A 26,340-nucleotide genomic window follows, 5' to 3' on the forward strand; every position below is an offset into this window, starting at 1 on the left:
CCCGAAGCCGCATCCATCACTCGCACTTTCAGAAACGACTGCCAGCGCGCAGGCGCGGAGGTCCCCCCGCCTCCTCCGAAGGGGTAAGTTCTGCGCAGGCGCAGTTCCTCCGGCCCGCCTCCGCGTCGCGCCGAGCCTCTCCCGAGAGCAAAGGCCGACCGCCCCGCGCGTTGCGTGTTTTGCCCTGCGACTGCGTCGCGCAGTCTGACGTGCCGGTCACGTCACTTCCGCCCCCTCCCGGGAGGCGGCGCTGGGCCGGTGGCAAGCCCCCGGAGGGAGCCGCAGTAGTACGACGGAAGATGGCGACGAGCGGCGGCGAAGAGGCGGCGGCGGCGGCGCCGGCGCCCGGGGCCTCGGCGACGGGGGCGGACACAAGCCCGGGCTGGGAGGTGGCGGTGCGGCCCCTGCTGTCCGCGTCCTATTCCGCCTTCGAGATGAAGGAGTTGCCGCAGCTGGTGGCCTCAGTCATCGAGAGGTACCGGGCGGCGGCCCCGGCGAGGCGGGCGCGGGGGGGGAGGGGAGGGGAGGCCGCGCCGGATCGTCTGCACCCGCGTCCCCGGGCCGCCGCCCGCCGCTGGGCGACCCCGGGCCCCCGGCCGCGGCTTCGGGGCCCCGGGATCCCGGCGGACGGGGGCCGGCCGGGGGCTCCTCCCGCCGGCCCGGGTAGATGATCTGTGCCTCGGTTTCCCTCCTGAGCAAAACTTTTGGAGACGCCTTCTCGAGAGGGCGTGGCCGGTCCCGTGTGCGAGTGACTCTGAGACGCCGGGCGCTGCTGGCGGAGAATGTCCCCGGGGCCGCCCCCCCTGCGCTAAGGTCACGGCGCTGATGAGTCTGCAGTTCTGGCCCGCGCTCACCCCCCTGGCCTGGGCCCGAGCGGGGCCTCGGGGTGCAAGCTGCAGGTCGGCCGCACGATTTAGTAACGGTCTCCCCGCGGTGCTGTGCCCGCCGGGGGGGCACGTGCTGCTCCTGTGCCTGAAGCCGCCGGCGACCACGGAGGATGTGTCTTCAGGCCCCGCTTGGTGTCGGTGGCTGCTGTAACGGTCTAGGAGGAAAGCGTGTCCGTGGGAGTCGGAGGTCACTTTCCCACGGAAACCGTGCGCTCCTCGTCCTCTCTCCCTCTCTCTCTCTCTCTCTCTCTCGCAATAAAATATCCTTAGATTTTGTTACAAACAGGAACCCTCCTCTGTTGGTTTGGCGTTAACGTGGTTTTGTCATTTTGTATCGAGGTCCTAGATCGTGATAGTTTGTGTTCCTAGGAGGCGGGGGATACCAGAACGCCTGTCTTCCTGGCGCGACCTTGCTCAGAGGAGTCTGTTCTTTGGTTTGATGGTAGACGTGCTTTTCTTTTTCCTTTTCTTTCTTTCTTTTTTTTTTTTTTTTTTTTTTTAAGGCAGTCTCACTTTTATTTTACTACTCAGACCTTACTTCAGCCATCCCGCAGTTGCTGCCTGGGTCACTTTAGCTTCAGGCCAACAAGTGTTCTCCAGGTTGGAAATCGCTATTCTTATTTAAGGGAGGCCCCATGACTTGACAAATTGTTTATGATAGTGCCTGTTGTTAGGTTTGTGGTGCTTTGGGTACACGTTTGTTTGTTTATTTATTGAGTTGGAATAAAATAACGACTGGGTTTGGTAAATTCACAGTTTGCTTTACAGATGGGTTTTCCTACCTAATTATTAAATCAGGAAGGGTTTTTTTTTTTTTTTTTTTAAGATTTTACTTATTTATTCATGAGAGAGACACACACACACACACACACACACACACACACACACAGACACAGGCAGAGGGAGAAGCAGGCTCCCTGCAGGGAGCCAGACGTGGGACTCCATCCTGGGTCTCCCGGATCACACCTTGGGCTGAAGGCAGGCGCTAAACCGCTGAGCCACCCAGGGATCCCCAAATCGGAAATGTTTTAAAGATGGAAACAAGTACCAAGATACTGCTCTCAGGTTATGGCCTCTCTTTAACTTGCTTTATTTTTTTATTTCTTTTTATTTTTTTAATTTTTTTATTTTATTTATGATAGTCACAGAGAGAGAGAGAGAGAGAGAGGCAGAGACACAGGCAGAGGGAGAAGCAGGCTCCATGCACTGGGAGCCCGATGTGGGATTCGATCCCGGGTCTCCAGGATCGCGCCCTGGGCCAAAGACAGGCGCCAAACCGCTGCGCCACCCAGGGATCCCTTTTTTTTTTATTTTTTTAATTTTTTTATTTTATTTATTTTATTTCTTTTCTTTAACTTGCTTTAAACGTTTGGTTTGGCGGCATTTTTCCTGCATTATGCTCATCAGGTGACTTGTAATGGACAGTGCTTCACTCTAGAACATTTGCTTTTATTTATTTATTTCACCCCAAAGATTTTATTTTTGAGTCATCTCCACACCTAACATGGGACTCATCCACAAACCTGAAATCAAGAGCGGCTCACCCCACTGAGCCAGCCAGGCACTCCTGCTTTTATGTTTTTTCTGGACAGGAGTTGAGTAGGTTACAAAGTCATTTGCTGACAGCCTCCTGTTCATCCCGTGTTCAGGTCATCTTTTTGAAACTATATAATGGTTTAGCAACTCTGTCCGGCTTGTAAAAGGACCCAAAACCCAATACATGAACTAGATGTGAATTTTGCCAAACAAGTGACTGCTTCCTCCTGCACCCTAAGATAATCAAGTGTTGCCTGTGTTTGTAGACACTAGTAAGAACTCTCTTCACCGTTTAGAAAAGAAATCCAAACTAGTGGATGTTTAGTGACAAAAACATTTTCTTGTAAGGCAAGATCCCTGAAGTCTTGGTTCTGGTTTTATTGCTAAGTTCACTTTGAAAGCCTGTTATGTGTCCTCCCTAGGCTCTATGAGAGTAATATAATCCTAAGAAAACTTTTCAAAAGAAATATCTGACTTTCACGTTCTTTTACAGTTAGAAAAACAAACATATTACTGTTCAGTTTGGTGTAGAGCAGAGGTCAGCACACTTGTTTTGTAAAGAAGCAGAGAGTAAATATTTGCAGGCTATACATTGTGTCGAGTAGTCAACTTGGTCATTGTATAGCAAAAACAGCCTTATACAATAAGTAAATGAATGGTTGTGGCTGTTTTTCCAAAGTCTTATTTATGGACACTGAAATATGAACTTCATATATTTACATGTCACAAAATAGCTTTAAAATTTTTTTCAGGGCAGCCCCGGTGGCGTAGTGGTTTAGCGCCGCCTGCAGCTCAGGGTGTGATCCTGGAAACCCTGGATGAAGTCCCACGTCAGGCTCCCTGCATGGAGCCTGCTTCTCCCTCTGCCTGTGTCTCTGCGTCTCATTCTCTCTCTGTGTGTCTATGAATAAATAAATAAAAAATCTTAAAAAAAAATTTTTTTTTCAGCCATGTGAAAATTGCAGAAACATTCTTAAACACAAGCTGTTACAAAAACAGTGCCAAACCCTGATTTAGGGCACAAAAATTAGGCACAAAAAAAAAATAGGTCCTTTGACTTTTAAAAGTAACCCTGTTAGTTTCTCATAAGTTTTTTGCCTTTTAAAAAAAATGAGGGGCACTTGGAAGGCTCAGGCGGTTAGATATCCAACACTTAATTTTGGCTCAGGTCATGATCTCAGGGTGGTGAAATGGAGCTCAGAATGGAGTCTGCTTGAGATTCTCTCTCTCCTGGGCAGCACCAGTGGTTCAGCGGTTTGGCATCGCCTTCAGCCCAGGGCCTGATCCTAGAGACCGGGGATCGAGTCCTCCATTGGGCTCCCTGCATAGAGCCTGCATCTCCCTCTGCCTCTGTCTCTGCCTCTCTCTCTCTCATGAATAAATAAATAAGTAAATATCTTTAAAAAATTAAAAAAAGAGATTCTCTCTCTCCTGCCCCTGCATCCCCTGCTCTGACACTGTCTAAATAAATAAAGTCTTAAAAAATGAAATGAGGGTGTCAGAATTGTGGATGTATTTTTTTTTCAAGACTATATTTATTCGTGAGAGACACAGAGAGGGACAGACACAGTCAGAGGGAGAAGCAGGCTCCATGCAGGGAGCCCCATGCAGGACTTGATCCCAGGACTCTGGGATCATGCCCTGAGCTGAAGGCAGGCACTGAGCTATCCAGGCATCCCTGTGGAAGTATTTCTTGACTATAGAGTTATGGCCACCAAATTTAGAACCAGATCAGGGTCAGCACTGTACAAGTACTATTGTGGGCTTTATTTTGTAGGTAATCAAAGGTTCAGGTGCCTAGGCCGCTACTTTACTTCTGGGGTTGCTGCTCCCGTCTGGGGTTCCCCTTTTTATTTCATGACTGCCATGTTTTTCTTCCTTGCCTCCAGGGACCTTCTGTTTTTCTGTTGCAGTCTACTACTCTGTTTCCCTTTTAGATGTCCTGGCTCCATCATTGCCAGCTCTACCTTTCCATCTGACAGCCTGCTTGTCCGTTGAATTCCTCCCCATTTGACTGTTGGGGATGATGACTTACCCTGAGACTGCTTCGTGCTCCACCATTCCGCTTGCCATCTGTAGTCTTTCATACCTTTATTATGTTTTTTTAAAATAAAGATTTTTATTTATTTATCTCATACCTTTATAGTTGGAATTGAACTTGGTGTTTGGACAAAAGGTAGATACAATTTCTAGGTCTAGACCCTGTTTATTAAGTTTGACTTTGTAACCAAACTGTGAAACAAAGGAGGAATAGATTAGCATAGATAAATTGGGAAGCATACTCAAAAATGTCCTTTGACTTTTAAAAGAAAAACATACGTGAGTTTACTTAAAAGAGATGTTCATTTTTATTTTTACTGCCTGTTGCTAGCATGCTAGCATGTCTTCTAGTATTAAAGATTGAAAATCTTTACAGTGTCCCTACTTTTCCAGACCAGAAATGGAGCTAGAAGTAGTTCAATGGAGCACATGCCATATTTGGGATTAATTAGTATAATTGCTGAATGTAATCTTATGTTTTAAGGTACTATCAAATACAGAATTCCTTTCTTAACTCTTTGTAAGATAGGTTGGTGATCATGATTGTCATCGAACACTTTGACTCTTTGTAGATTACTAAAACAGGAAAAAAGAAAAACAAAACAAAAAAAGAACCCCTTTCCCATGAGCCAGTCCTTCCTAGGCTGTCCTGGCCTCCTTACTGATAAGTCTGTTTCAGGCTCTGCCTCCCAGGTGTTTAATAAAATTTAGGCCAGAGAGACCTACTTGGGAAGGTGGAAGCTGTTACAAAATCCATATTAGATAGTGTTCATTTATTTCTTAAATATCTTAAAAGGGAGAAAGGGATACACAGATGTCAGTCTTCTGAATTTACATGCTGCAGGACAGAAGTTCATGATTGATTTACAGGAAGAAGAAAAGCCTGCCACCAAGTGATGGAGTGTAATTGTGATATTAGTCCTCATGGCTGGTTAATTTCTTAGTGTCACATTCACCACAGATTTGTCAGGAGTATGAGGATCTGAAAGCTTTTAGTTCTTTGGTTACATGTGTATTACTCTGTGACACAGCAGATGTTCAGTCAGCATATATTTAAAAAAAATTTTTTTTTAATTTATTTATGATAGTCACAGAGAGAGAGAGAGAGAGAGAGAGAGAGAGAGAGAGAGAGAGGCAGAGACACAGGCAGAGGGAGAAGCAGGCTCCATGCACCGGGAGCCCGAAGTGGGATTCGATCTCGGGTCTCCAGGATCACGCGCTGGGCCAAAGGCAGGCGCTAAACCGCTGCGCCACCCAGGGATCCCAGCATATATTTTTTAATGCTGTTATTCTTTAAGTATATTTAATATGCTTGCTTGTTTCCTGGCTGTAAGGAATCATAATAGATTCTGTTCTTGGGGGTTTATGAATCTGATGAAGGGAAAGGGGTTTGTGGAGTTTCCACGGTTTAGAAAAGAGATGTAAATAGTATCTAGGGGGAGAAGGGAGGTGAATCTGTAGTCTTTATTTTGTCCTCTTGGATTTCCACCTCTTCCTAACAAAAGCTAGATATTTCCAGACTTGAGGTAGTTCTTTTTTACTTACATGTCAAATTGGATTTCTCTGACCTGGCTCTACTGTAGCTGCTGTTTCTCTTTGTACTCTGCCTCACATTTATTTTGTATGGAATATAAACGTTTTAGAAAAATTCTGTGTCTCTCAGCAGTGTTTTAGCCCCAGTGGTGTTGTGGTTGGAATGTTTGTTAGAAGAAGCAGATGTTTGAGGAAGATAGCTTGACTGCCCAGAGGAGAGATGTATTTTTACCTATAAGTCTTATTTTCCTTTCTCTTTGTTATATTTGTCTGCAGTTCTTCATTCTTCCCCATTCCTACCTAACTTCTTGCCTTTTGTCCCATTTTTTTCTATTTCTTTGCATCTTCTGGTATCTTGGTGTCTGTCAGATTCTTGGGGAATGAGGGTGGCAGCAAGACTTTATTAGGTGACTCATACATGCTTGCTTCTTTAAAATCAAGAGATATGATATTGTCCTTTGGGCCACATATCCGCATGTCTCCTTACTCCTTCAAGTCTTTTCTTTTTTTTTTTTTTTCCTTCAAGTCTTTTCAAATTAATTTCCCCAGGTTCATCCTTAGTTGTCCTGAGTAAATTATAAGTGCAGTTTGAGAGTGCTCCATTTTTTTGGATGCCAGTGTCCATCTTTCCTCAAAGTGCATTCTTGTTTCTTTATTGGAATAAGGCAGTTGTGTATTTCTAGGGCAGGAACCAAGAACCAAGGTTTGTTAAATCACAGTGGGGCATCATTGAACCAGGCAATTAAATGAGTTTATTCTTGCATATTGGATGTATTTCACTATCTGAATGGAAGTGAAAGCAACAGAGTAGGTTCAACCTCTGGGTGGGCAGTTTTTGTCTTAATTCTAGTAAGCCTGTTCAGCTGAAAAACACGGGGATAAGCAGCTCTGAACTTTTGAAATAAAACAGACAGTAAATGACTCTGAAATATATCAAATTACAGGGTGGGAAAACCTTAGAACAATGACTAAGAAAATACAAGGATGGAATGAAGGAACAACTAAGTATATGAGGTAGAAGCAGGGGATTTAGTAGAGATTTTTCTGCTGAGTAGAATATGACCTGGACCAGTGTGTTGGCCACCAGAAACTGAGCATTACTTGGTGTTTAAAAGGTTTTCGTTTCCTCCTTTTTGTCCATTTGACAAATAGAAATGATCCTTGGTGGGCAGGAAGACCCTTGCGCATCATAGATGCTCCATAAATATTTTTTCTTGGTGAAAGTTACTCTGAGATAAGGAACTGATCTTTGCTAAATCCCCGTTTATCCTAGATAAATCCCCATAAAGCAAAGTGTTTGCAATGCCAGACTCTTAAGTGCTATTTGAGGTGATTCATCACTCACACTGGCACCTCCCCAGTGTTGAACTTGTCTTTTTGGCTCTTGTGTTCATTTGGCAAGTGAATAGAGTCCTGACTGTGTACATTTCCCTTCCTAGGCTGATACTTCTGGTTGGAGAATTAATTCGCTAAGGAAACTGTTTAACCACAGCCCTCTGTCCCCCCTCCCTTTTAAAAATATTTTATTTATTCATGAGAGACGGGGGGGGGGGGGTGGTGCAGGGGGGAGAGAAGGGCAGAGAAGGAGGGAGAAGCTGGCTCCTTGTGGAGCAGGGAGCCTGACCGGGGACTCAACCTCAGGACCCTGGGATCATGACCTGAGCCAAAAGCAGACACTCAAGGGACTGAGCCACTCAGGGTCCCTGTTCTTTACCTTTAATAAAATACATTTTGTTTTATTTTGTTTACATTGTCATTTTGTTTCATGGGTTGTGGATTAGCATCTGATTTGACAGAAGGACATAAATGTATATCTCTGAGATCTAGTTGGGCTCTAGATTTTCACAGAAGAGGGCAATTTCCTCAGCTCAAGATAAGGGATGTGATTAAAACCCCTGAATTTGTTGTGATCTAGCTGTGTCTTGGTTGGGAGTGGGATGATACTTGGTGAATTTTGGGTTTTAGCACTGATCAGGTGATTTCTCCCCAGGTTATTGATTCTTGCATTGTGGACTAGTCTTTGGTCTTCAAAATGGATTTCTTTTTTTTTTTTCCAAAATGGATTTCTGTGACCTGTATTCCCACTAACAGTATTTTGAGTGCTCCAGTCTCCTCCCTTTTGGTCAGCACTTGACACTATTAGCTTTTGGTCTTTGCCAACCAGTTCTACAGGACAAAATACAGGCATCCTGTAATGTTTTTACTTGTACTTCTTTAATTCTAAATGGGTTTGAAAATGTTCCCTGCCTATTAGCTTTTGTCACTCCCTAAGCCTGATAGCAAGGTGTTTACTTTTAATTTGCTAAGGTTCACTTTCCTGATCTTGAATATAGGGATGATAACAGTGCCTCCCAAATGGGGCTGTTGTAAGGATTAAGTATAGTAATGCCTATAAAAGGATGGGGTATCTGGCATATAGGAAGCACTAAGTAAATGCTAGCTGAATTATCTTCTTTGCAGTGAATCCGAAATCCTGCACCACGAGAAGCAGTATGAGCCCTTCTACTCATCTTTTGTTGCACTTTCCACACACTATATTACAACAGTTTGCAGCCTCAGTGAGTATTCCATTCTTGTCACTCCCTTTCTGAAGGCTTGGAGGGGTGGTGGTTGGGTCTCCTCTTTGTGGGGTGTCTCAGCAGGTTGTGAATGAAGTCTGTATTTAAGCACTCCTGAGCTGTCCTCCCAGCAGGGCAGACCACTGTCAGTCCGATAAGGCTCTGGAAGTCCATTTACCTAGGCCAACCAAGATGGATTTAAAAAGGACTTGGTTTGGACACTTGCTTCATAACCCATTAAGTTACCATCTTAATCAAAAGCATTTTATTGATTTCATATATGCACATGTAATTATTAGTGTGTTAATTCCTGAGGCTTGAGGGGAATGGGCGGATACTGACCTAGGGTTCATGGCCACTCATGAAGGCTCTGTTATTCCTTATTTGGTTTTGATGAGAAAGTAAATTCTACTTTTGTATTCTCTGGTATGTCAAGGGATTTCAGTTTCAGTTCCCTATCTTTTTTTAAGATTTTATTTATTTATTTATTCATGAGAGACACAGAGACAGAGAGGCAGAGACACAGGCAGAGGAAGAAGCAGCCTCCATGTAGGGAGCTCGACGTGGGACTCGATCCTGGGTCTCCAGGATCACGTCCTGGGCTGAAGGCAGTGCTAAATCGCTGAGCCACCTGGGCTGCCCGGTTCCCCATCTTTTAAACATTTTTTTACCCTTATTTTCTAGTATTTCTGAATTTTTGCAATTTTATTTGCTTAAAAAAATCCTAACTCAGAGAATTCTGAATAATGCTAATTTGTTTACTTAAATAGTTTGCTAAGTAAGTAAAATGAAGGGAAGCTATAGGGTTGCTGGATAACCTTTGTGTGCAGTGTTGTTTATTATAGGCATTGGCTGCTGGTGGAGGAATTACTTTTAACTTTCAGAAGTTTTGTGTAGGAAGCCCCTTGTAAAAGGTATTCAGACCCTGTGGAAAAGGAGAGGTAGTATATTCTAGTAGTTAGTGCATGAACTCTAGAGCCAGACTTCCTGGGTTTGATTCTAGCCATATGACTTTGGGCAAGTCACTTAAGCTCTCCGTGGTGTAATTTCCTGATCTGTTGCGAAAAGGAGGGGGAGGGGATAATAATACTACCTACTTCAAAATGGTGGTTTATGGATTGAGTGGGTTAATACAATATATTTGAAGTGCTCAGTGCTTACTGTGATGTATTTCCTATTATAATTAATTTCCAGTAAATGTAAGATAGGTTGATCTAGAAGTAGTAGATAGTTATCTGCCAGGATCCCTTTGGCCCTTGGATTGTTGGTTCTGAATGATTATTGTCATAGAATGGCTCTGGAAATGCTGGACACTGGCACTTGGGAATTGTCTGGTTTGATATATTGACTATGAGGCTGACCAAACTGTGGTGGTCTGAGGTTAATTGAAGCCCATTCCTTTCCTAGTTCCCCGGAACCAGCTTCAGTCGGTGGCAGCAGCCTGTAAAGTCCTGATCGAGTTTTCTCTCCTGCGTCTGGAGAATCCAGATGAGGCTTGTGCTGTGTCCCAGGTGAGAGTGATGGGCTCATTTGCAGCCCTTATTTCAAGGTAGGACTGTGACAGACTAGTGGAATGATGGAGAGAAGGGTGGCATAGGGTAGGGGTTGGTGAACTTTTCCTGTAACAGGCCAGATAGTGAACAATTTGCTGACCATTTAGTCCCTGTTGCAACTAGTCTCTCTCTTTTTAAACTCTGCCTTTGTAGTATGAAAGCAGCCACAGACAATACATAAATGAGCAAGCATAGCTGTGGTCCAGTAAACTTTATTTACAAAAACAGGCAGTGGGCTGAATTGGAGCTGTGGTTTGCCAGCTTCTTGTATAGAGGGCTGCAGAGGCTTTTGCAAAGATTGCAAACTTCCATGTTTTCGTGGGTCAGGCAAATAGCATAAAATGAGTGAAGTATGCCAGTTGGAAAGGGTGCCTGACCCAGCTACAAAGGGCCAATCATTGTGTGGCATCAGCTGATTGTTGCCAGGTAGAGGTAGAGGTAGAGGTAGAGACTCAGTTGCTGTGTCTTGTGCATTATTGAGAGATAAGAAATCTGGTTTTGTATATTAAACCTTCCATGTTTTAAAAAGTTAGCTATAACTTCAAATAAAAAAATAAAAATCCAAGAGCAACACTGTGAGAATAAGACACATTTGCAAGCCAGACATGGTCTGAGGACCATCAGCACGTGATCTCTGCTTTATTTTCCCCAATCTCAGTTCTTGATAAGAACCTAAATTTGGCTGTACGCCAGTTTGAAGTCCCAGGGGAGTAGTATCTTCTGAAAGATATACTTTTTTTTTTTGAAAGATATACTTGATTTTAGGGTTTTTTGTTTGTTTTTTTTAAAGATTTTATTTATTTATTCATGAGAGACACAGAGATAGAGAGAGAGAGACAAGGGAAGAGGGAAGAGAAGCAGGGTCCATGCAGAGAGCCCAACACGGGACTCGATCCCGGGACTCTAGGATCACGCCAAAGGGAGACGCTGAACCACTGAGGCATCCAGGTGTCCCATTGAATATATTTTCTTTTCAGAAACACTTGATTCTCCTCATCAAGGGCCTGTGTACTGGCTGTAGCCGACTAGACAGGACTGAAATGATAACGTTCACGGCAATGATGAAATCAGCCAAGCTGCCTCAGACAGTGAAGACGCTCTCAGACGGTGAGCGTTTGTTTGCCAGGCCTAGTTCTCTGACTGCTTCCCCAGCTGTTTCCTGCATTGCCTTCTAGTGGCACTATGCTCATTCATGTTGTTGGTTTTATACTTGCAGTGGAAGATCAGAAAGAGCTGGCCTCACCAGTAAGCCCAGAACTGAGGCAGAAGGAGGTCCAGATGAATTTTTTGAATCAGCTGACATCAGTTTTCAACCCTAGAACTGTAGCATCACCGCCTGGAGGTCCACACACTCCAGTGAGTTACTCCAGCAAAGTGTCCTCATCCCATGGGAGTTTTAGGAGATAATACTAGAAAAAGTAACAAATGTATCTTATATTTGTGATGTGGAATGATACATGTGCCTAGGGTAGAGAGCCAATAGAAAAATACAAACCAAAAAAAGGGGAAAACTTCCCCTAACTTTCTGCCCACTGTTGATACTATTCTGATGATCATTCTTCTAATATTTCTCAATATAAATAAATAGATATAAACAACACGTGTGCTTTTCTGTGAAAGACATCACACTCTCTACTAGTTGTAGAATGTATGTATCTTTGTATATTTTTCTCCTGCTCTTGGGACAATAACTTGTGTTTTCCCTAACATTAAAGAGGGATTTCCTTCCCCCCTCATTAACTGGGGAGTCTGCAGAGTACCCCTTAGAACTTCTTGGGCACTTGGTTTGATTCCGAAATGCAGGGCAGCAGTTGACAGATGATAGTAACCTGATAGGCCTTTCAGATCCTTTGTTTCTCTTTAGGCCGAAGGAGAAAATGATGAGCAGTCATCCGCAGATCAAGCCTCTGCTATCAAAACCAAGAATGTGTTTATAGCTCAGAATGTGGCTAGTCTTCAAGAGCTTGGTAAGACTCTTAATTATTGTCACAAAGCTGGTTCTCTGCTTTCAAAAATTCCGTAAGTGGAAAAGAAGCAGCAGCCAGATGCCCGTTGGTAAGGTTGAGCCCTGTCATTAATGCAGGTGGCTCAGAGAAGCTACTGCGAGTGTGTTTGAACCTGCCCTATTTCCTGCGCTACATCAATCGGTTTCAGGATGCAGTGTCGGCCAATTCTTTCTTCATCATGCCGGCCACAGTAGCAGATGCCACTGCTGTTCGTAATGGGTAAGGTGCTCCAGCGTGTGTGCTTTTTTTTCTAATGCTGCTCTCAAAAAGAGAAACTGGTTAGTCTTTTTTTTTTTTTTTTTTTTGGCATGCCAACTTTCTTTAATTATCAGATTATAGAAGCAAGGGATTCAAAGAGATGCTTTGGTTAACCTCCTCTCCTTCATGTTCTAGTTTTCATTCACTGGTGATTGATGTAACCATGGCATTGGATACTCTGTCTCTGCCTGTGTTGGAACCCCTCAATCCTTCTCGTCTGCAGGATGTGACAGTTCTCAGCCTAAGTTGTCTGTATGCAGGTGAGAGGTTACGATGTCTGATTTCATTTTTTCAGTTAAGCACAAGTATACTTTCAGGAAATCATGAGATCCTCCTGAGTGCTCTGCTGTCTCCCTGTTACTTGGGCCTTTGCCCCTGAGAGTCATTTAAAGTCTCGTCTAGGTGAAATGAGGTCTGCATAGGAATCTTGTAAGTTATCCTATTGTACCACTGCTGGTGGTGTGTTATGTGCATATTTACTTTCATAGTATGCGCAGATAGTAAATGTTTACTAGGAAAAGCAAAACACTAAAGTGCCGTTTGGATATTGAGATAAATAATATGTAATCTGTGCCCTCAAGGATCCTACATTGAGAACAATTAGGGCCACGTGGAATCCTATAAAATAGGAGATGAAGGGACACCTGGGTGGCTCAGCGGTTGAGCGTCTGCCTTTAGCTCGGAGCGTGATCCTGGAGACCAGGGATCAAGTCCCACATCGGGCTCCTTGCATGGAGCTTGCTTCCCCTCTGCCTGTGTCTCTGCCTCTCTCTCTGTGTCTCTCTCATGAATAAATAAATAAAAATCTTAAAAAAAAAAATAGATGATAAAAGCAATCAGAAGGGTAGAGTAGTTGGGTGCACGAAGAAGGGAGAGATGGATGGAGTCTTGCTGTGGGAGCAGGTTTGAGGAAGCCTTTACGGAACAGGTGCTGTTTATAAGTGCATGAGATGTTATCTTTCGTGCTCCCACAAAGTCCCTTCTCTTCCTGCTGCTCATGCTGCCTTGAAAGTGGGGACTGACAGCTGCTGTTTACTCTCTTTTAAGTTATGATGACCGTGACTTTTTAATCCAATTCACTGATCCTTGGTTTTAAATACTATAGTCCTGGTATGTCTTGGAAGGTATAACAATTTCCGATGTTTACTTGGTTCTCTGAATGAGGATTTGTATAGCCTTAGTAACCTGACCTTGGGAACACCAAGAAATTGCCGAGGTTTGTCATCTCCCTGCATTGTTTCACTAGCTTTATTTTGAACATCTGGATGCAAATAGGGATATAAAGAGGAAGGTGCTTTCAATTGGGTAAAGCAGGAGTAATGAAGGAGTTCTTTTGATGTACCTGTAGGGCAGGTAGGATTGCAACTTGGTTATCCTGAGGCAGGGGCAGAAGCAGGACTCAAAGTATACTAGAGTTTGGGGGAACATAGTTAAGTGTGTGTGTGGGGGGGGTGGTGAGGGGAGAAGATATGTGTTTAGTGGGTATCCTGCAACGAGAGAGAAAGGAAACAATCACAGAGGTCTCAGAAATGCAGTCTAAGTCGTTTGGACCATGTCCTATGACAGGAGAAACCACTGCAGATTCTGACCTATATCAAAGCAGCAACTTGCAGGATATTTTGGTGTGGGGAGATTTGGAGGCAGGAGAATTCTCTGTTAGGAGAATTTTTTGTAGTCGTTCAGGCGAGACATGATAAGAACGTGAGCTAGGGTAGTAGTGGTAGGAAGAGAAAGCTAAAGGTATATGTGAAATGTGTTCTCCCCCAGCTCATTTCCGGTGCTTATTTCCTCGTCCTCTGCTTTTGATCTTTGCAGTTTTAAGTTGGGGTTATTTGAATTTTTAGGGAATTTCTTTGAGCATCATGTGGCCCTCAGTGTACTTAGTATTGGTTAAAGAGTCCTTAACATTTTTTAGTTGGATTGAAGATCCCAGATTTGGCTTGTTGAAATTTGATGGCCTGGGATTTGATGTAAAGACAGGGATTTGGCCTTGGTATCTTTGAGGAACACCGAATGTGAAATGTATTTCCCCATGGTCTTGAAAAACTGGAAAGACATCTTGTGATGTTTTAAAGTTAATAGGTTTTATTTTATTTTATTTTTAAAAAAAATCTTTAAATTTATTCATGAGAGACAAAGAGAGAGGCAGAGACATACATACGCAGAGGGAGAAGCAGCAGGCTCCCTCCGGGGAGCCTGATGCAGGACTTGATCCTGGGACCCCAGGATCACGCCCTGAGCCAAAGGCAGATGCTCAACCACTGAGCCACCCTGGTGCCCCAATAGGTTTTATTTTTAAAGCAGTTTTAGGTTTATAGAGAAGTCGAGCAGGTTATACAGAATTTCCATCTACCTTCTCTCCCCAGTACCCCGTTTCCCTATTCAGATTTTTTTCATTTTTAAGATTTTACTTATTTATTATTCATGAGAGAGAGAGAGAGAGAGAGAAAGGCAGAGACATAGGCAGAGGGAGAAGTAGGCTCCCCACAGGGAGTCTACTGTGGGACTTGATCCAGGACCACGGGATCACAACCTGAGCCAAATGCAGGCACTCAACCACTGAGCTACTCAGGCGCCCCTTTTATTCATATGTTGTATTAACATGGTGCATTTGTTAAAATTGACGAACTCAGTATTTGATACATTATTATTATTTGTGAAGTCCATTGCTTAATCAGGATTTTCTTTGTGTTAAGACAGTTCTGTGGGTTTTGACAAATGTATAGCATCCTGTGTTAATCATCACTATGACACAGAATAGTTTCACCACTCCTGTGCTCCACCTCGTAATCCCTCTTTCCTACTTTCACCTCCTGGGAACTACTGATCTTTTTACTGTTTTTGGAGTTTTAATTTTTCCAGAATGCCCTAAAGTTGGAATCAATTATATAGTATGTTGCCTTTTCAGACTGACTTCTTCCTTGTGGAGTGTGCATTTAAGTTTCTTCCCTGATTTTTTGTGACTTGATTGCTTACTTTTTTAAATTGCTGAATAATATTCCTCGTATGGGTGTGCCATAGTTTGTGGTACGTCCACCTATTGAAGGCATCTCAGTTGCTTCCAATTGTGGCAGTTATGAATAAAGCTACAGTAAGTATTTATGAGCAGGTTTTTATGATTGCTGGACCTGATGGTAACATTGTCTAGTCTTGCTCTTGTGGATATTACTCTCAGTTGTCAAATCATGGAATGGCTTCAGGGTGGGTTATGTTTTCTATTTCTATTTTGGTGGACTCCTGCGACTGTGCCATGATTGGAATCTGTGCATCTTTCTTTTATCCCCCCCCCCCCCCAGGTGTGAGTGTGGCAACTTGCATGGCCATCCTGCATGTGGGTAGTGCCCAGCAAGTACGGACAGGGTCCACGAGCTCCAAAGAAGAAGACTACGAGAGTGATGCAGCTACGATTGTCCAGAAATGTGTAAGCTGTGCCTCCTTGTTCTGGGGGCCTCCCATCGTTCAGTGAGGAGATAGTGCCAGGTCCACTCTTCCCAGGTTGAGAAAAGGACATGGAGTACTCTCCATACCCATCCCCTTGGGTAGCAGGTCTTGTGAAAGATGAGTCACTCAGTCTGCATGTATACTTGAAGGCTTGCTGTGTGTGTGTCAGTGCACTTTTAGCAAGACCTGCAGTGCATGAGATAGTAGTCTCAGAGAATGATGAGTGTGTAAGACAAGTCCATGTGATACACCACGATCTGATGTGGGCCTGAGTGTGTTGCTTTAGATTGTGTGGAATGGGCATCTTTGAGAAGGTGACCCTTGAGCTGTGAAGGTCAAGGAAAGTGTGATGGAATCATATCTTTAGAAAGTGCTTTGAGGATATTTAATTCTTTGAGCGAAATTAATTTGGGTGGGATTAACATTTGTAATGAAGTACTCCGCTTGCTCAGATTTTTGTGTTTGTTGTTGGACAGCTTGAAATCTACGACATGATTGGACAAGCAATCAGTAATTCCCGTCGGGCTGGTGGAGAGGTGAGAAGTAGGTCTCTCTGTTCCATCCCTGTCTCATAGTTCTAAGATCCGTGTGTTTATACATTACTTTCATGCTTTTTCAACAGCATTATCAGAACTTCCAATTGCTGGGTGCCTGGTGTTTGTTAAACAGCCTGTTCCTCATATTGAACCTCAGTCCTACTGCCTTGGCTGATAAGGGGAAAGAGAAAGACCCTCTGGCTGCACTCCGAGTTAGAGACATCCTTTCTCGTACAAAAGAGGGAGTGGGCTCTCCTAAACTGGGACCTGGGAAAGGGTATGTGTCTCCTTGATTCATGTTTTGTTTTGTGTCCCTGCCATCTTATATTGATGGGGAGCTAGGGTAACCCCTCTCATCTTCACATCAGTAGAACAATTTATCTCCATACCTGATTGAATTTAACTAAAGTTATGATCATAGTCTCCTATCTCTATATCATAGCCTTGTGATTTTGGACAGATTGTTCATTCTTTCCAAGCTTGTTTGCTTACCTCTAAGAGGGGGAAAGTGTCTGTGTAATGTACATTCTAGGGTTTTTATGAGGTTCAAAAAAAAAAAAAAGGGTACTTTTATTTTGTAAGATGAGCTGGTATGAGTTACAGTTCATTACTCACTTGCATGTTCAACCAATAGAGAGGATTCAGTCAGGTCCTCCGGGCTTGCTTCCTAAAACATTTGCTACCATTTTGACAAAGTCTAGACAATGAGCCCTGGTTGCTTGGAGAGGAGTTAGAGCTAGGACTTCCATGTGGCTCAAGGTTTTATTTTCTAAGTCTAGGCATTTCTGGATTTTATGTATTCATTCAGTTCCTACCATGTACTGGGCTCTTTCCAGGCATTGAATATGTGAAAGTATTCAATGTCTGTGCTTCTTTGGAACTTATTTCTAACTGGAGCAACAGGCTCATGATAGATTTTCATATGAGTGTTGTGAAGAAAAATAAGCCAGAACAAGGGGCTAGAGAGTCATAGAGGCTGTTATTTTAATTAGGATGGTGAGGAATGGGCTTTAAGGACAAGATGGAGAGAATACATGTGAGGTGACAGAGTGAGCCATGCAAATTTTGGGGGTAGAATTGTTCAGGTTTGGAGGTGGGGGTGTATGATTGGTATTTTTAGGAATCAGTAAGGTTAGTGTGGCTAAAGTGGAGCCCTCCAGGAGGGAGAGTGGTAGAAAGTTAGGTTATAGAGGTAGCTAGGGGCCAAATCTCCCAGGGCAAAGTATAATCTGTAAGTGATAGAGGGTTTTCCCAAGGAGAGTGATCTAATCTTAATCTGTTAGTTATTAGTGACCTGAGAACCTAGCTGCTGTGAAGAGAATAGACTGCAGTGTATAAGGTGGGAAGGAGGGAGAGTAGTTGGAAAGATGATGCATTATTCCAAACAAGAGATGAAGGCACTCGGAATAAGGTATTGGTGGGAAAGGCAGAGAGAAGAGGTCAAAGCAGCATGTGTTTGGAAGGTACAGCTGACAGGATTTGCTGATGGCTTGTATATTAAGTGTGAACAATATGACATGAGAATTTTTTTTTTTTAAGATTTTATTTATTTATAGAGACCCAGAGAGAGAGAGAGAGAGAGAGAGAGGCAGAGACACAGGCAGAGGGAGAAGCAGGCTCCATGCAACAAGCCTGATGTGGGACTCGATCCCCGGTCTCCAGGATCACACCCCGGGCTGCAGGCGACGCTAAACCGCTGCGCCACCGGGGCTGCCAGACATCAGAATTTTTTGACATGAACAACTGGGTTGTATAATTTTTGGAGGCCGGAGACACTGGCTTAGGAGTAGCTTGGGTGGCCGGAAAGGGAAGAAATGTAGAATTCTGTCTTTGCTGTGGTGAGTTGAGGTGATTGTCAGACCTCTCTATGTGAGATGTTGAGTAGTAGTAGGCAGTTGGTATGGGCGTCTGGAGTTCAAGGAGGAAGTCAAATTCTGGACCTCATTCAACAAAATATTCATTGAGTATCTTCTCTGTCCCAGGCTCTCTGTCAGTTCTGGAATGCTGTGATATATAAGAAAAGGACACATTTCTGAGAGAAGTGAAGAGATATGTCAAATTGTATGTAGAGAGTATTATAATAAGGGTTTTTGGCCTGGTCGGAGAACTCAAGGCAGACTTCCTTGAGGAGGAACACTTAGCTGAAATTTGAAGTAGACATTGGTAGGTAGTAGAAACCAGGCAAAGAAGGGAGGTAAGAGAGAACAGTAGTTTATGATTCTTGTGAGCTTCTGTCTTTACTCTTAGCACTTTAGCAGGAAATGGGAGGATGCCCAAAGGTCTATCCTTGGAAATAGTTATGTTTTAAAAATGGCTCTTGTTTCTTGACATTTCAAAAGAATATCTGTACCTTGTGTAAGTTACAAACCATAAGAAAGGGGGAAAAAAGTCATCCCAAATTCTACCACCAAATTGGTAAACATTCTTCCAGATATTTTTCAGTGCACGTATATAAGATGTGTATTTTTACAGAACACGATTGCCATTAGAATATACTGTAGACAATTTTTCAGTGGCGCTGTTTTCAGATTCACTGTGTTTGTAATAGGCTGGTGGTATTCACTGTATAAACATGCTGTTGTTAACTAATTACCCTTTTAAAACAGTTATGGCTATATTAAATTTTTTGTTTTGATAAATCTTCTAAAATGTAAATCTTTGTGAACTTGTTTAATTATCCACTGGGGGGAAATTCCTGGAAGTGTGAATGTTAGGACAAAAGTCAAGCCTATTTTATGTAAAATTTTGCAATGTTTTACTAGCCTGTCTTTTTTTTTTTTAAGATTTTATTTATTCATGAGAGACACAGAGAGAGAGGCAGAGACACAGGCAGAGGGGGAAGCAGGCTTCTGGCGGGAGCCCAATGTGGGACTTGATCCCGGATTCCAGGATCATGACCGGAGCCAAAGGCAGATGCTCAACCACTGAACCACCTAGGTGCCCCTACTAGCCTGTTCTGATTGAACTTTCACTAGCTTTGTGTGCGAATGTGCCCATTTCCTCAGGTGCTCTTTGACAGTGGCTGTCATTAATCTTCCTGTTTTTTAATATTAAAAGGAGAAAGATGGCTATTATTATCACTCCTACTTGTATTTTTTTGTTAGGATGACTAACTGCCTGTGTCCTTTGCCCTAGTTTTCTCTGGTATTTGTCCTTTCTTCATTTTCTCATGAACATGAGCTCTCTGTATATTAGGTATGCTAATTCTTTGTCATGTGGTCATTTGGACAGAAAGAAAAAGTTTTACACATTAAATGTGAGTAAAACTTTGCTTTCATCCTCTGGTTTGTGACCAGATATAGAAGTGATATTTACCTTTTTTCTTCTCAAAGAATGCCTTTTTTTAAAAAACTTAATTGATGAGGGATTTATTATAAAAGGCTGTAACTCTGAAACAGCCAGTTGGAAGAGATGCTTAGAGCAAGGTGTGGGGAAAGAGCGCAGAGCATCCTTGCCCTCCCGTGTGCGCTGCTTTCCCCACATCTCCCTGTATCCACCGGCCCAGAAGCTATCTCAAAAGAATGACCTTCAAAAAGTTCAACCAGCCTTTGAATGTCAGCATCTTCAATTCACCCAGTAGTTTTGAACTGATAGTTTATTTTAATTTTTTATTTTTATTATTTTTTTTTGCTGCAAAAAGCTTTATTGTCTCCATTTGGTCCACGTTTTGGGAAAGGGCTCCAGGATGGTTAAAAAGCTGCTTAGTGGCTGCATGGGAAAAGGTTCAGGCACAAGCCCTGGCACTGGGGGGTTGCCAGAGGAGCCCCTCAAAGGCTGCTGGTCTCCAGAGGCTCCTAGTCTTGAACTGATAGTTTAAATTCCAAAATGCTATGTGTTTGGAAGACTTTCTTCTTTTGAGATTTTATTTATTTATTCACGAGAGACACAGAGAGAGGCAGACACATAGACAGAGGGAGAAGCAGGCTTCCCGCACAGAGCCTGATGGGGGACTCGATCCCAGCACCCCGAGATCATGACCTGAGCCAAAGGCAGACACTCAACCACTGAGCCACCCAGGTGACTTCCAGACACGCTGGAAGACTTTCTTGTAGTTCTGTAGTTCTTAACCTGAAGTCTGTAGATCCTTAGGCGGGCTACAGATGAGCTTCAGGGAGACTGAGCTTTGGAAATTATATGCATATGTTGTATTTGTAGTTTTTTTCCATTTGGGGAAAGGTCCACAGATTCTCAAAGGAGTCTAGGCCCCAAATGGCAAGATCCCTGTTTTTGAGGTTGTAATTTGTTGTGTTTTCCTTTTTCTTTATATAGGCACCAGGGATTTGGGGTACTCTCAGTAATACTGGCAAACCATGCTGTCAAGCTGTTAACCTCTCTCTTTCAAGACCTTCAAGTGGAAGCTCTGCACAAGGTGAGGGATTGTTGTCAGGGGATGAGCCTACTGACTGCTGGCTTCACTTCTAGGTAGGCTACCTTGAGCCATCTGATCCTGTTGTTACCTCCTGCTCTGCTAGAACATTAATTCTCTTTTGCCATGATTACCTTCAGGCCTGGGAGACAGATGGTCCCCCTGCAGTCCTGAACATTATGGCCCAGAGCACCTCCATCCAGAGGATCCAACGGCTGATTGACTCAGTCCCACTGACGAACCTGCTGTTGACATTACTCTCAACCTCCTACAGAAAGGTAGGTGGCATAACGCCACTGATAATTTGGAACATCTTATATAATCCTTTCAAAATGAATAAGATTGTATACTGTGACCTTTATAAACTCAAAATTTGTGGTAAAGGTTTTGAAAACGAGTGGAATTCTTGAATGAGTCTACATTTTGTGTCTGTTATTGTCAGCGTTGTGATACATATAGCTGCTAGGTGCTTTGTGACAGGTGTCATGCTGATTCAGAAACTTAGAGGCTACTCTGGAAAGACTCCTGTTTCGATTCTTGTCTGTAGCTTTGGGTTTGGAGTGCATTGGGATAAAGGGATCCGAGCTCGGAAAGGAGGACACTGTTAGGAGGATTTCTTGGATTTAGAGGAAAGGAAAAGACACAGAGAAAATGTCTCATATGGTGAGTGAGGTGAAGCAGGGTGACATCTTGTCTGTCACTGTCAGTTACGGAAGCTGCTATTTTCCTAGGCCTGTGTCCTGCAACGTCAGAGGAAGGGCTCCATGAGCAGCGATGCCAGCGCCTCAACTGACTCAAACACTTACTATGAGGATGATTTCAGCAGCACGGAGGAGGACAGCAGCCAAGGTAGAGGCCTCTTTTCGGTGTTCCGGGAGGCAGGCAGCAGAGAGCAACAGGAGCTCCCTTGCGTGGATTCTGTTAGTGTCCTGTTGCCGTCTTCACCTGCCTAGCATGGATCCTGATTTTCTGGGTCCTCAAAGGGGCATATTGTTGAAGAGTAAGTTGAGCTGTTGAAGACTGAGTGATAGAAACTTCTCCCAGTGATACCCAGATTGCTTTTCAGCCGTTCCCCTCCAAGATCAGGATCCATCTCAGTTCCTGTTGCTGTTTGTGTTGACCCAGCTGGTGAACTTTGAACTTTGTTCTGAGCTTCCCAGTGAAACTCCAGAGTTTGTGTGTGAGGGGTTTGCTCCAGCTATTGTCATAGATGTGTGGCTTGGGGAGGCATAGGGAGAGGAACTCCCAGACTCCGTGGCAGTGAACAACAGGGCAAAACAAACATTCCCTCCTTTCTTGGTTGGGAGAGAGATGGAGTAAGACAAATCGCTCAGGTTCTTTATGATCAGATTTTTTCTTTTATAATCAGGTGGGAGCCATGTATACTATTGTGAAAGATGCATCTGTTAATTTGGGCTTTACAATTGATAGATAAAAATTTGTTTTTCAAAATGTTTGACTTCTTGCAAGTAAAGTGAGGTTGTTCCTGTTTCTTCATTGGCTCCTTTATTAAAAAAATACTAGTTTTATTGATGTATAGTTTTTTTTTTTTTGATGTATAGTTTACATGCAGTGAAATGCTCCTGTTTTGTGTGTACATTTAGATGAGCATTGACAAATTTGTGCAACATGTAACTATCACCTGAAATCAAGATAACCCTTTGTTCCTTTTTATTCTTTTTCCTTGTGTTTCTTTTGATGTAGACACTTCCATAAAACAGATGTTCTAAAACTTTTTTTAAAAATGTGTTATTTTTATTACTTATCTCTTTCTTCAGATGATGACAGTGAGCCTATTTTGGGGCAGTGGTTTGAGGAGACCATCTCTCCCAGTAAAGAGAAAGTGGCACCTCCACCTCCTCCCCCGCCGCCTCCGCTGGAGAGTTCTCCTCGAGTTAAAAGCCCCAGTAAACAGGCTCCCGGTGAAAAGGGCAACATTTTGGCTAGTCGCAAAGATCCTGAGTTGGTAAGAGCAGATTTTTGAGGTTAAGGGAAAGGAGAGATGGGGAGTTGTGAAAAGTAGATCGTTTGAACTAAAACATTTTGTAGGTTGGGTCAACTGTAATACTTAAAGATAGTTTTGGGGTGTCTGGATGGCTCAGTCGGTTGAGCCTCTGCCTTTGGCTCAGGTCATGATCCAGGGTCCTGGAATTGCACCCTTCATTGGGCTCCCTGCTCAGTGGGGAGTCTGTTTCTCCCTCTCTCCCACCACTCCCCCTGCCCCGCCCTGCATTCGTATTCTATCTTGCTCACTCTGTGCTTGTGTGCGTGCACTCTCTCTCTCAAGTAAATTAAAAAAAAAAATCTTTAAAGATATTTTTACTTAGGACTTAAGTGTACTAATTGTGTTTGATTAAATGACTTGTACTCTTGGTATTGTTTCTCTGATTGAGGGTTAGTAACATAGCCTTTGGAGTAAGAAGTAAGTTTGAATCCTGCTTTTACTGGCCATTTTACTTACCATTTACTGGCTCTAAACTTTGGACAAGAATCTAAACTTCTCCAAGACTCAGTGTTGTCTTTTGTCATATGGGAATGATTGTACCTGCTTTGAGGGGTGTTGTGAAGAATTAAGGAGCCCGTAGTATAGGTGTGGTACATCTTAAGTGCTTGCCAATTATTCAAACAGTATTTCTAGATGACATATTATCAGCACTGTTCTAAAGCTGTATCAGGAAACAAATCAGATACAGACCTTACTTTCATACGGTACAGCTTATTCTAGTCAAGATTGTGGGCATAAAACATTTACACCATAATTCAGTATCATTTTGAGAAAGAAGGAAGGAGCTGGGAATTCCATGTGTGTATAATGATCAGACTTCAGAATTCCTTATTTCAATAGTGTCCTTGAGCTGAACAAATGCAGGACCTTAGGGGAATGAGAGAAAAAAGTCTGTCTAGAAGCCTCAGTTTTCACAGTGTTTTCTGAAGTCTTTTGTGTTCAACAGGTGCCATTTCATGTAACAGGTAGAATTATGATGGGGAAGACTGTTGTAATTAAACTTCATTCCACTGTAGGTGATTTAAAATCTGACACTAATTCATTGAGTTTGTTGCATCAGATCTGTAGGCATTTTTTTTTTTTTTTTTAGATTTTATTTATTTATTCATGAGAGACACAGAGAGAGACAGAGACACAGGCAGAGGGAGAAGCAGGCTCCCTGCAGGGAGCCTGATGTGGGTCTCAATCTGAGGACCCCAGGAGCCAAAGGCAGTCTCAACCATTGAGCCACCCAGGTGTCCCATTTGGACGTGTTTTATTTTTATTTGTATTGAAGATTTGGAAGTGCTTTGGGCTTATGACCCTGACGTAAGATTCTTGCTGTTCTTTTTAGTTCTTAGGTCTGGCTTCCAACATTTTGAACTTCATCACTTCTTCCATGCTGAACTCACGGAACAATTTTATCCGAAACTACCTGAGTGTGTCTCTTTCAGAACACCATATGGCCACCCTGGCCAGCATCATTAAGGAGGTGGACAAAGATGGACTCAAGGGTCAGTAGACAGAATCAGGGCTTGGTTGATGTTTTCTCCAGTGGAGTTTGGCTGCTGGCAGGGCAGTATGATGATGTATCAAGAGCCTGCTTGAGTAATCATCCTTATTTGCCTTTAAGGTTCATCAGATGAAGAATTTGCTGCTGCTCTCTATCACTTCAACCATTCTCTGGTAACTTCTGACCTTCAGTCACCCAACCTCCAGGTTTGTGTGCACTGTGACCTTTGGCCATGCTCTGTGTCTGCTTCCAGTAGGCTGTAGTATTCAGTTGGGAAGAAACAGTTTGTTGTAGAAACCCCCTAACTGGAAAGAGTTTGAGACATTATGCTAATGTGTCTCACTGCCCCATTCAGATTATTTCAAAAAAGAGAAAATGTGTCCTTTATCCCCAAGTCATTCAATAAGCTTAAAGTGAAAGGAAAACTACAAAAATAGCTCCTAATGACCATCCTAGTAGACAGGTGGACAAAATAGACAAGAGGGCAGGAAAATATAAATGGCCAATAAATGTAGAAAATGCTTAATTTCATTAGTAATCTAAGAAATACACGTTGGACATGTGTTCTTTTTGAAGAGTCAAATTACAGAAGGTAGATGCTCTCAGATACATGCCTGCTTGCAAACTCACCACCAAAATAAAGTGTAGGATCTTGATTGTGACCTTCTAAATCTTAGGGTTTTTCCTCTTTATTAGTTTCATATATATGTTTATTTTTACATTTATACTCCTTAAATTTTACAATTATTTGATTGTTTTTAGCTTTATGGTAACTGATACCATGCTCTATATGATCTTGTTAGGCTTTCTTATTTCACTTAATATTGTTTGGCACTATATTGCCAAGATTCGTCTATACTATTGCTAACTCTGTAGTTCTTGTTTTGACTACTGCATGCTGTGCCATTGTGTTTGTGACTGTGCCAATTATTCATCTCCCCTCTGCTCCCACTGATGGATCTTTTGATTGTGTCAGGGTTTGTTACTACTCCAAGTATTACTGTGATCTTGTATGTGTCCCTTGAGATAACAAGGGGTTCTCTTGGGTAGGTAACTGGGAGTAGAATTGACAAGATACAGAGTAGGTGACTGTAAGCAAGTAATACTGGACTGCTCTCTAAAGTAGCAGCACAGTGGGGCACCTGGCTGGCTCAGTCAATAGAGTATTCCACTCTTATTTTTTTATTTTTTATTTATTTTTATTTTTTATTTTTAATTATTTATGAGAGGCACACAGTGAGAGAGAGAGAGAGAGGCAGAGACATAGGCAGAGGGAGAAACAGGCTCCATGCACCGGGAGCCCGACGTGGGATTCGATCCCGGGTCTCCAGGATCGCGCCCTGGGCCAAAGGCAGGCGCCAAACCGCTGCGCCACCCAGGGATCCCGAGTATTCCACTCTTAATCTTGGGGTTGTGAGTTTGAGCCCCATGTTGGGTATAGAGATTACTTTATTTATTTATTTATTTATTTTAATTTTTATTTATTTATGATAGTCACAGAGAGAGAGAGAGAGAGAGAGAGAGGCAGAGACATAGGCAGAGGGAGAAGCAGGCTCCATACACCGGGAGCCTGATGTGGGTGGGATTCGATCCCGGGTCTCCAGGATCGCGCCCTGGGCCAAAGGCAAGCGCCAAACCACTGCGCCACCCAGGGATCCCCTAGAGATTACTTTAAAAGAAAAAAAAAAAGTAGCTGCACTAAGTTTTATCATCACCAGCAATGTGTCAGGTTTGTGGATTCACTTTCCCAACATTTGACAGTGTGGTGTTTGTTTTTTTTTCTAAGCCCGATGTGGTGGTTGAGCTTATGACCATGAGATCAAGACCTGAGCTGAGATTAAGAGTCGCACACTTGGGATCCCTGGGTGGCGCAGCGGTTTGGCGCCTGCCTTTGGCCCAGGGCGCGATCCTGGAGACCCGGGATCGAATCCCACATCGGGCTCCCGGTGCATGGAGCCTGCTTCTCCCTCTGCCTGTGTCTCTGCCTCTCTCTCTCTCTCTGTGACTATCATAAGTAAATAAAAATTAAAAAAAAAAAAAAAAGAGTCGCACACTTAACGGGCTGAACCACCCAGGTGCCCCGACAGTGTTGTATTTTGATAATTTTTTTGAACATGGTCAGAGTTCGT

General features: G+C 43.2%; 1 protein-coding gene across 7 annotated transcripts in view; it reads left to right on the forward strand.

The window, feature by feature from the left end:
* Positions 1–239: 239 nt before the first annotated feature.
* Positions 240–26,340, forward strand: part of UBR4 (ubiquitin protein ligase E3 component n-recognin 4) — a 133,976-nt gene continuing 107,875 nt past the window's right edge. For 6 of the 7 annotated variants that reach the window (XM_041766729.1, XM_041766730.1, XM_041766734.1 and 3 more), the window contains exons 1-17: positions 240–475; positions 8,457–8,554; positions 9,962–10,065; positions 11,085–11,214; positions 11,324–11,463; positions 11,972–12,074; positions 12,191–12,332; positions 12,507–12,631; positions 15,668–15,792; positions 16,289–16,348; positions 16,435–16,625; positions 20,618–20,717; positions 20,855–20,992; positions 21,446–21,563; positions 22,493–22,680; positions 24,053–24,212; positions 24,332–24,417. In XM_041766729.1, coding sequence (XP_041622663.1) covers positions 300–475; positions 8,457–8,554; positions 9,962–10,065; positions 11,085–11,214; positions 11,324–11,463; positions 11,972–12,074; positions 12,191–12,332; positions 12,507–12,631; positions 15,668–15,792; positions 16,289–16,348; positions 16,435–16,625; positions 20,618–20,717; positions 20,855–20,992; positions 21,446–21,563; positions 22,493–22,680; positions 24,053–24,212; positions 24,332–24,417 — 2,184 coding nt within the window. In that variant the 5' untranslated portion in view covers positions 240–299. The remainder of the gene's footprint in view (positions 476–8,456; positions 8,555–9,961; positions 10,066–11,084; positions 11,215–11,323; positions 11,464–11,971; positions 12,075–12,190; positions 12,333–12,506; positions 12,632–15,667; positions 15,793–16,288; positions 16,349–16,434; positions 16,626–20,617; positions 20,718–20,854; positions 20,993–21,445; positions 21,564–22,492; positions 22,681–24,052; positions 24,213–24,331; positions 24,418–26,340) is intronic. The other variant, XM_041766736.1, reaches the window with a different exon arrangement.

The sequence above is a fragment of the Vulpes lagopus genome, chromosome 8 (assembly GCF_018345385.1).
Source record: "Vulpes lagopus strain Blue_001 chromosome 8, ASM1834538v1, whole genome shotgun sequence".
In the NCBI taxonomy this organism is placed as follows: Eukaryota; Metazoa; Chordata; class Mammalia; order Carnivora; family Canidae; genus Vulpes; species Vulpes lagopus.